At 40.8% G+C, this 10,405-nt stretch overlaps 1 protein-coding gene across 1 annotated transcript in view; it reads right to left on the bottom strand.

Moving 5' to 3' along the window:
* Positions 1–180: 180 nt before the first annotated feature.
* The window catches only part of LOC109968981 (forkhead box protein J3-like), a 54,692-nt gene continuing 44,467 nt past the window's right edge, over positions 181–10,405 (bottom strand). Inside the window, exons 8-13 of the mRNA XM_020615600.1 lie at positions 10,339–10,402; positions 7,688–7,945; positions 6,094–6,195; positions 4,343–4,615; positions 3,646–3,774; positions 181–1,980 (exon numbers count right to left, since the gene is read on the bottom strand). Coding sequence (XP_020471256.1) covers positions 1,856–1,980; positions 3,646–3,774; positions 4,343–4,615; positions 6,094–6,195; positions 7,688–7,945; positions 10,339–10,402 — 951 coding nt within the window. The 3' untranslated portion in view covers positions 181–1,855. The remainder of the gene's footprint in view (positions 1,981–3,645; positions 3,775–4,342; positions 4,616–6,093; positions 6,196–7,687; positions 7,946–10,338; positions 10,403–10,405) is intronic.

The following is a 10,405-nucleotide window of genomic DNA, read 5'->3' as shown; positions in this document are numbered from 1 at the left end:
TCCCCCGGAGGAGCTGGAGGAAGTGTCTGGAGAGAGGGAAGTCTGGGCATCTTTGCTTAGACTGCTGCCCCCGCGACCCGGTCCCGGATAAGCGGAGGAAAATGGATGGATGGATGGATGTACATACTGTGTCTCCTGAAGGATGAATAACAAAATACTTTCTCTCCATTTGCTGTTTTCTTTTGATCAGTCTGTTTTTCGAGGGCAAACAGAGAAGCAACATACTGTTATTTACAAGAACAACAACACATAAACATTCAAGATATATATGCTGGTCACTGTAATACAATATTTTTCTTTTTTTTTTCTACAACGAGACCGCGTTTTGACCATCCAAACAATCACAGAGCTCTTCCAAAGCAAACAGCAATTTAAGGTCCCATACCCACTTAATACAAAACCAATTATTTGTTTCTATGTGTATTTTTTTAATCTGTATGGAACTGTATGCTAAAGGAAATCAGAGACGACTATACACACTTGTACACAGACAAAACTAAACATCACAGTAAAAAAAAAAAGGCTGAGTATTTAAGACTTTTGCTTCGTCTTTGATCCTTTGCTTATCGACTATTTTTTTGAAATGTCTTTTCTTTCATTCTTCTCATTCACTAGGTGCAATCAAGCTTGTGCAAAAACTGCTCACCTTGTCCTAAACGAGGCAACTTGAAATCACTGTCAACCTCCTTTGCCTGCTCATAATTGATATGCACTTTCCCAAAATTTTGACACCTTTGAAAAACTGAAATATATCTCAAAAACAATGTATTATTGTTGTCAAAGTCCAGGTCTAGCCAGTTTTTCACTTTCAATTTAAGTGGTGGCTGTTTGAGCTACTGATCCCCCTCCCCCAGAGTATATTAGTTAGCTTATAAGATGACAAATGAATATTTTAAACCGTTGAACCACAGTCACTTGCTGTTCACCAACAGGAAGTGAACACTGACAGCACCGTACAACACACAGCTTCACATATACACTGTAGAGACGGAATGACAAAGATGTACAGTACATGAATGTCACACCCTGAGAACATGGCACCATGGACTGCCCCCCCCACACACAAACGTGACATTTAAAATGATAAAATAAACAAAAGTTTTTGAAAAATTGAGCGACAGAAGACATAAAGAAAGAACAGATTGTGGTGCATAGAACTTTTGTAGGCAGAGGAACCAAAATAGTGCCTGTTTTAACCAGCAGGTGGTGCTCCACTCAACTGTTACTAACTCAAGCTGAGCACGTTGACTTTCTTCTCCAAAAATCCTCCCTTTAACTAGAGTGTAAATGAGCCACAAAGATGTCCTGTAACAGAATGAACAAAGAAATGTCACAAGGAGAAAAGAATGAAATCGTGTGTGAAAGACATTAAAGACGAAGACAAAGGTGTTGGAATTTACAGACATGGGACACGAGATGTACAGTAGCTGGTCAAACCAAAGATTTAAGAATACAAAAAGGAAACAATTCACAGACAATTTAACAACACTTTGGTGACTTGTAACCCTGTTGGCACTGGGGAACACAACGTGACACAACTCAGAGTACTTCAGATGTCCTTTTGCTTCGGACAATGTGTGTTTACATCTTGGCTTGGTCTAATTTTATTTGTCTTGTTTTTTAAATGATTGTCTTAAGAGTCCTCATCCACTTGTACCAGAAAAAAAAAGGCCAGCAAAATTGTTAAAAATGTACTTTCCATTAGTTTTCTGTTGGATTGTCTTCTGTTTTTTATCACACTGGTCACACGGGCAGGCTGGCTGGCTCCACATCTCGCCCGTCATCACATCATCTCTGTGTCACCTTCTCATCTCCAGTCTCTCTCCTCATCCCTCCGTTCAACCGATGGCTCACTTTAGACAATGGAGTCCCAGTCAAAGTCGTCCTGGATGTCGTCCGCTGTGAGCATGCGTCTCACCTGAAAGTGTCCCGGAGGCAGAGTGTGCGGTTGCTGCTGCTGGCTCAGCTGGCTGGGATGACCTGGACATGTAAAAAGAAGTGAGACTCAGTATTGATTTACACTGTTAACACACCAGTGACATTTCAATCCTGCCTCTGTGTCACTGCTGCTAATTGAATGATTTCTTTTTATGCACTGTCTGTGAGTAGGAGGAAGAACGGGTAGAATAGAAAATGAGGCTCTGAATAGAGAATTTTCTGGCTCCTGATCATGTCAAGGGCATCAGCAGTTAATGGAAAAATCTGAAAGCCTGGAAAATCAAAAGTCCTGAAGTCCTGGGAAGAAAGCTAAATGAGCTCAAATTTGTTTTAGAAACTGTTAATTCTAATGTGGTGACACATACAGTAACTTATCATGGCGTCTCAGTGGTGTTGCTGTGTTTGATGTTACCTTTCAAACATCTTGTAAGAATACAGTCAAATGGAAAGAAGATCATGGTTACGAAACTCATAAAAACAGAGGTGTTGATTCAGCTCTATGATAATATTTGATATCTTAAGCTTTTTATTGATCGTATGCAATGTATTAACTCACACTATAGGTTTTAATCGGGCCTCCTGCTTTGCCACAATCTGTGACTTCACAGCTCAGACTGTACATTCACTTAGTCGCGCACAACATGAATACTCACACTGGACGGTTAAAGAGAAACCCCGAGCGGGTGTTCTCACTGACAACTCCAATAAAGCCGAGGTCAACCAAAAGAAAAGCAGCATTATTTTTAGTCGTTTTTTTGTAATGCTGATTAACAGCGGTAATCTGCTGTCGGTCACGACACTGTTCTGCCAGTGCTAGATTAGCCTCATCCATAGACAGGATATAAATATATTATATACAGTCTATGGCCTTATTACTGTTGGTACTGTCCACAAAATGTGATATCTCATCTCTAAATTTGGACCGTGGACCTGCATCTGATCTGTCGGGAGCTAGATTGCTGTTCATTCAAGTGATTATTTGGGTGCCGGGCCCCTGCTCACACTGTACGTTAAGCAACAACTGAAGTTTGGCGTGACTGTGGTGCTCCACCGATATTATAGACAGATAAGATTTACTGTAGATAAGGTCTTACAGAAGAGGATTAGGGCCACTGTAAAAAAATATATATTGGAGTTCTGACTTTAAAGATGACTTTTTAAAAAGTCCGTATTTAGATAACATGTTTGCAGTGTCCCTGATCTGCTTCTGTAAGGTTTGGTTGTACCACTCAGCTCGAGAAAGCTCTTGAAGAAGTTTGTCAGGACAAATTTACAAGTGAGAATCACTTGAGTGGTGGGAAATGTTTAATCCAGTGGTTTTGCAGTCTGATCCATACTAGGAAATAAAAGCCAGGATTTCTCTGCTGCCTCAAATTACAAGTTAAATTAATACTAGGTTGCTTTAATTGTACCTCATTAATTCATCCTCCATGACAATTTGTGACAATCAGTGTATTTATAATTTGTTCTCAATGCTGAGATATGCAAATCTAACTGAAACTGATATTCCCTTATGTTTTTGGATACTGCCTCACAAACAGTTTACTTGTCCCCATGTCAACGTACATCTATATGATGATCACATACTGATATTAACACTAATGCTGTCAATATTATGGTAGCAATAAAGGCACATTCGTCTGCGTATCAACCTGCACACATACAGTACAGTGCATATACCCTGCATGTCTTCTGGCTCCTACAGACCTGTCAAGAGAGCGAGGGAGGAGTCACCTGTCATTGTGGGAGCCGTGTTGCTCATGGGAGGCATGTGGGGGTATCCTGGTGGGCCCATTAGAGGAGAGATGTTTTGTCTGGAGTCCATGTACATGTTTCCTGTGGGAGAACAGACAAAGGGGCAATGACTAACTGTCAGATTAGTATCCCAAGTCTCACACACACATAGGCGTCTTTGCAGAATATGAGCTGTTTTCATGTGCACACAGTTTTACTGGCATCTTATGCTAAGCTAGAGGAACCCTACCAAATCTGCTGTCACTCAGTGGATTTCACACTGGTGAAATATCTACACTTCTTCGGGTCTTTACTCCATTTGTTACAAACTGACAAACTTCTTAAATCTGTTATAAATATAATGGGCAAACAATGGCACAGTGAGGAGAGAGTGTAATTCAGCCCCTGTCACAGAACAAGAGTCTGGATTCCTACTGGCAAAGAGAGAAGCAACAAAGGACTTTCATAGAAGTCCATACAATTTTCATAACCAGGTACTGGTGCTATATTTGAGTATGATGGGCAGGTTTTTATTTATTCTCTCCTTAATTTCAGAGATAAATATTGTGTCTTTACGCCACTATATTTATGTCAACTCTAAAACTACTTGTCTTCAGAATTTGTACTTTTAGTTAGTGTGTTTTGTTGGTTTTGTTTTGTGCATTCTGACCGGTGCTGATGTGTTGGTTGTGTTGGTTGTGTTGTCCGTGATGATTGTGCTGGCTGGCCTTTGGGTGCATCGCCCTGTGCGGCTGAGCCGGGTGCTGTGGCGCCCCTGGTGGAGTCGGGTGTTGGACCTGAGGTTGTGGGTGGGTGGCGCTTTGAGGGGGGATGACGCCTGTGGCTGTGAAGAACTGGTTAATGGAGGAGCACAGGTCAGCCATCTGGGCAGCATCCAGTGACCAGTTGTTGAGTTCAGCCTGTCGCATGCTTTCCTTTAGACCTGATGGACAGACAGAGGAGGGAAAGACGGACTGTGACAGTCACTCACTGTGCTTTTTATTATTATATGGTAATTGAACAAAATGTCCTCAAATGTTCCTAATACGCCACTAAATTTCCTCTCAAGCATCTTTAAAGTTACATAAAAACATGCATCTGTTTTCATCTTTGATAACTGTAGGCTGCAGTATCTGAAGGTACATCACACTAAATGTGAACTATTATAGTAAATTACCAGTTTCCTTTTCTATGGCTACATAATACTACCAGAAATAAAACTGTCAATGTCTTGTGCATCATTTCTTCCACAAACTAAATCTGGCACCTCTGGATCTTAACTATAATAAAACATAATGTTCTGTGACAGTGAACAGTGTGTCCTTTCTAAGGTTAATGATAGGGGGATTAAAAATATGTGCTGATAAAAATTAGAGGGAAAACCTGGATAATATGATCACTGTGCAAACAAATATATACCCTAATGTTTTATTTATAAGCACCTCTCCTGCAAATATTGCTTCAGAAATGAGGCCCAGTGTTGTTCTACATGTCCTGCATCTACAGTGGTTACATTTTTTTTTTATTAGACCAACAATAATACAGTCTTACTTACTAACTGCAATGACTCTTTCCAGATAAATTCCAGGTCTGCTCAATGCAGAGCTTTGGATGAACACAACCATATTATTTATATAAAAAAATAAAACATAACTCATTTGTAGCACATATAAATAAAAACCTATACATTTGCTGCCAGAATTCTTCCACCTTAACTACAAGCCATAGTGCAGTGCATTGCTCTCCTGACAACATACCTGACATCATGTAGAACGGGGTCTTGAACCTTTAACATCTCCCTTTTCCAACAAACATATGACCATGCTTCTATTCAACATGTTTATCTCTGATATTTCTCAAAATCAAATTCATGTGGTTTGTGTTTGGCAGCAACAGACATGAGAGGCACAGTCCTTTCACTTTGGATGTGAACCTCAGTCAGTCAAGGATGGCATTAGTGTTAGGTAGGCCAAGCACTGCAAGAGGTGAGAGAAAGGCAGCAAGACCTGTGTGTAATAAGACTAGCCGTCATTATCCAACGTCTGTGGATGCTGCCTGCTTTGTGCACTGACCGTGATAAGAAGCAGAGCTGGGGCCTAATTGGATTATTCACATCATACAATTAGGAAGGACGGAGACTGTGTGGGGAGTTGGGGGGGTTGGACACAGAGTGGCAACCTCTCAGATGCAGGATAATGCCTTCTATCATGCCAATACTATTACGACAGTGGCTACTATAACACTGTGCCTCAGAAACGAGTTTATATGACAGCACAGAGAAGAATCCTGACGGTTTAATAAATTTAACTAATCACCAGCATTTTTCAGTTCTCGCTGTGCAGAAGAGAACTTGATCAATGCTCATTTCAGATTCTGTTCAGATTGACAGCTCCAGGACTGTTGGTGGTGTGTGCATGTTACCTTGAAATGGGGAGAGGTCCACGTCAGCCCAGTTATAGCTGGTAGCAATGCGGCAGCTTTCTTTCAGCCAGTCCAGATTGGGGTACCAGTCTGACGACAAACCTGACAGACAGCACACACACCTTTAAAATTATTCATTAAATGGTTGGATAAAAGATGAAGCTGAAAAGATTACAGCTATTACAACTAATGGTTATAATTAAGCTGCTGATTTTTTGAGTCATCTTTGAGTTGTTTGGTCTATAAAAGGACAAAATGTGTGGACAACAGATGTGACAATTTCACAGAGCCCAAGGTACGATCGTCAGTCTGTTTGTTTTGTCTAACATTCAAAGATTCCCAATATACAATATAAAAAACTGAGAAAAGCAGAAAATCTTCACATGTGAGAAACTGGAACCATATAATATTTGGCATTTTTCATGATGAATGACTTCAGTGATTAAAAATGATCAAAACTGTTGATTTATTTTATATTATCTAATTGTTTGAGCCCCAGAGTAAATGCTAGGGTAACAATATGAAACAGAGCAGTGTGACAATGCCAGATGAACTGAACCAGAATAAAAATGAGTGAAATTTGTTTCAGGCTTAGTTATGCAATTAACCACAAGGTGGCGCAACTTCACACAGAAAAATTCCAGCCACAGCTCTGCTTTAGAAAAAAAAGGAAGAAGATGCTTTTCACCACCCTCACCACCCCAAACTAAACAACAATACATTCTCAGTGCATGGATCAAAGACAGAGGGGTTGCTTTCATTCCTCCCCAGCTTGGTTGAGGAGAATACTAACCTAGATATATAATGTCTGAACAGTCCTTTTCTCTGGCCTGAGAGCTGTGCTGCATAGACACAGAGCAGGGGAAAAAAACAAAGACCAGGAATTTGTGGAGGAAAAGCCTCAGTGCAGCTGTGGAGATGCCTGTCTGTATCAGCCCCACCTCATGATTTCAAATGCTTTGGGACATTATAGAGGCAATGTGTATATTATAAATGCAATGAGGCTGTGCAGAGACAAGACTGTTCTGATGTGGTAGGTGAATTGCATTTACACCAGTGTGGCTTTGGGAGTCAGAAGAAGTAGAGTCATCATTTGGCGCTGTACTGCATCAATATATATGAAACTACACCTGTGTGCTCTGTGGGTCCCTTTCACAAGAATTAGTAAAGGGTGTGCAAAGGGTGGAGAAACGGGTTATACTGAGCATGCAGGCTTCCAAAGTCAATGAGGGCTCATTGATAGCTGGGGCACTTTAAATTTCTGGCTTACTGATAGAAAATTAAAAGATACTTTTCAGGTACCAGCACTGTGAATGGAAGATTTAAGACCTGATACATTTAGCAGATTGAATCCATTTACTATTAGTCCGATTACATGGCTCTGGTGGGGTCTCCTAGTGCTGCATTCACACCATGGCATCAGAATGGGTAACACAAGGAATCCTCTTGTTAGGGCTTGGGGGGAATACTGCACTATATGAAGGTGATTACCATGTTGGTACTACCAACAGGTGTCACCAGAGCCAGAGATTTTCCACTATTACAGCTTTATAAGTGGAAACCAGAAAAAAAAAAACCCAGAAGTGAAAATCACCGGTTGCGGTGCAGGTCTGTCCAGTGTGACTCTGGTGAGAGAGAGACGAGTGCTGTTGGTGCTGACCATGCGACTGGTGCTGGCTATGAGTGGGGTGAGAGGGGAGGTGCTGTTGAGGGAGATGGGGGTGGTGGGACGACTGGCCGTGGTTGTGTTGGTGGTGGTGGCTGCCGCTGCCTCCCACACCAGGGGAGTGCTGGTAGGAGCAGGCAGTCCGGGGCTGCTGGCTGGAGTCAATGGGCATGCCCATCAAACCCGCTGAGGAAAAACAAACAAACAAAAAAACAGCACAGAATATTAAAAACAGAAAAACTAAAATGGATAAAGGATTAACTATTGACAAGATGGACAAACTTGAGGTTTTGAGTTAATGGAACGTTCTTTTGTGATCTGGAAACATGAAACTTTAACCTGCTATCCATCCCACCGTTCCCTTATCATCCATGTAACACAGTTTACATCCACTCATGTGTCAGTGTCACCATGACCACTGACTGTCTGTGGGCTCTCTCTCCCCCCTGAATCTCAAGCTTAGCTTTGTCAAATTTAATAATTTAATCTGCAGTATCATCAGACACATGAAAACCAGCTTTTGACTTGTACTACATGTAGAAACTGTAGCAAAATGTGTGTGTGGACAGTTATTCTGAGTGAGAAAAATGTAGCTTTTCCAAAAACAAATCAAACAGGGCTCAGAATAAAAACACACACTTTTTCAAAGGAAATGTTCTAGAGAGTAAAGCTTTCTAAAGGGCTACTGAATGAAGTGAAATGATGGCACTGAAGTTTTGACCTTCAGGTAAATTTTAGAATTAACTTCTTTATTAACCAGAAATCTGACAGAAGACCTATAAACACAAAGTTGTAGATGATGCCTGGTTCAAGTTTTTCAATATTCTTAATATTTTTTTAACTGTTCAGAGACTAAGTATATTAAGATAATGTTAGGCACATTACAATGTTTATATCTATTACCCTGAAATTTAAGTTCTGGTCTCATTTTCCATTCCAGTCAAATCAGCAAAATTTGGAAAGCTTCCAGTGTGGTACTGTGAAGAGTTCTACCGTGATGGGTTCAGGCCAGTGTTTCTTCAGCTGATCGTTATGAAAATTTCTCTCTGATACACACACAGAGACACCGTCTCCCTCATCAACTTGTCCTATGGATTAGATATTTTCTGACTGACAAAATGCAGAGGAGTCTTGTGAATGGCAGTTTCTTGGATGCACGAGTTCAGCCCATGTGTTTTATCACCTTTACTTTTCATCATGAATACTGACAGCTGCAGAAACTGTAAAGTCGGCAGCTCACTGTTAAATCTTCAGATCATGCTGCATTGTGCATTGGACCGAGTAAATTTTCACTGCTTGCATCACGGACTCAAGTGTTTTGTATTCCATTTCTTTTATTCCCTATGATGCATGTCTGCTTAACACTTTCTGACAAATGGTTTAGAGCCACTGTTTTATCCATTCACTGGGAGTCTATCCATAGTTTTTAACCATCTTGGTTGTGTTTTCCTTCCTAATTTATTGTACAGCTATTCTGAAACCTGTCAGTTCTTACAGGGATGAATACATTTGTTCTGGGTTACACTGAAGCATGTCCCTTTTATTTAAGTTCCTCTGCTTTTAATATAAAATAAGGGAAACTAGAGGGAAGTTATTAAAGCTGGATGATAAAAGTTGTTGTTTTCATGCCCAACTTGACATGATGCCCCAAATGGTGATTGGTTACATCAAACTATTTATTGCAGTTCATTTTTTGTTTTTACTGTTTGGCCTGTGACACCACCTGATGAAGTTACAGAGCGGTATGCGGTCTTGGACTCACCGGTGTTTTTAAAAGGAAATGATAAACTCTGCTGTCTGGGTGTCTCAAAGTCTCAAATACAATGACTGCAGACAGTGTTTCCTGCTAGGCCTCACACTTGAGGGACCCTTTCATGCATTCACTAAATCTATTTCCTCTTCATTTTGCTTCTAGGTTGTTGTGTTAGATATTTTTTCACCCAACTAGCATTCCCATTGTCTTATCTATTCTGTGTGTGCACTCCTGACCACAAATTGAAGGGGGCCTTGTCAGCGGTTGCGGAGCTCAACAGAGCGCATCAATTTCCTCGGTTACAGAACATATGTGGATGCGTACGAGGAGAAAAAGGTGAGAGAGGGAAGGTGGTAGGATGGTGGGGGGGGTCCAAGTGGGAGAAGGCCTGGTGACCTGAAAGCTTCAGGAAGCAATTAGCGAGATGCATCGCAAACTTTAGAACCAATCTAATTAGTTGCTATCAAAGCAAAACCCTTTGCTCTGCTCGAGTGCAGATGTGTTTGTGAGGTTTTTTTTTCTCCTTCTGTTAAATTCTTCTTACTCTTAATTGCCTTTACTCATTTGACTGAGCCAGCTGTAAAATGCAGATATGCGGAACAACAGATTGTTTATTAAAATACAATAGAGTAGGAGTAGTGTGTGGTGGAGGTGAATGCTGGAATGTTTTTACTGCCATGAAAGCAATGATAAATTCTTCAATTAATTATGTGCAGGAGGTTTTTTGTGTGTGTGTGTGAGTGTGTGAACAGGTGTCATTTAAGATACTGTACAGGCACAGAGGAAGAGCTACACACTAATTCAATATACAAAATGAGATGCCCACCTTGCTGCGAGAAGGACTGCTCGAAGACACACTTGTAAAGGCTGCGGAAAGAAGCGCTGAGGTCCTC

Source organism: Monopterus albus, unplaced genomic scaffold (genome assembly GCF_001952655.1).
Source record: "Monopterus albus unplaced genomic scaffold, M_albus_1.0 scaffold6.1, whole genome shotgun sequence".
NCBI classification, from domain to species: domain Eukaryota; kingdom Metazoa; phylum Chordata; class Actinopteri; order Synbranchiformes; family Synbranchidae; genus Monopterus; species Monopterus albus.
The sequence above is the reverse complement of the archived record's forward strand: the minus strand, read 5'-3'. Positions and strand labels throughout refer to the sequence as shown.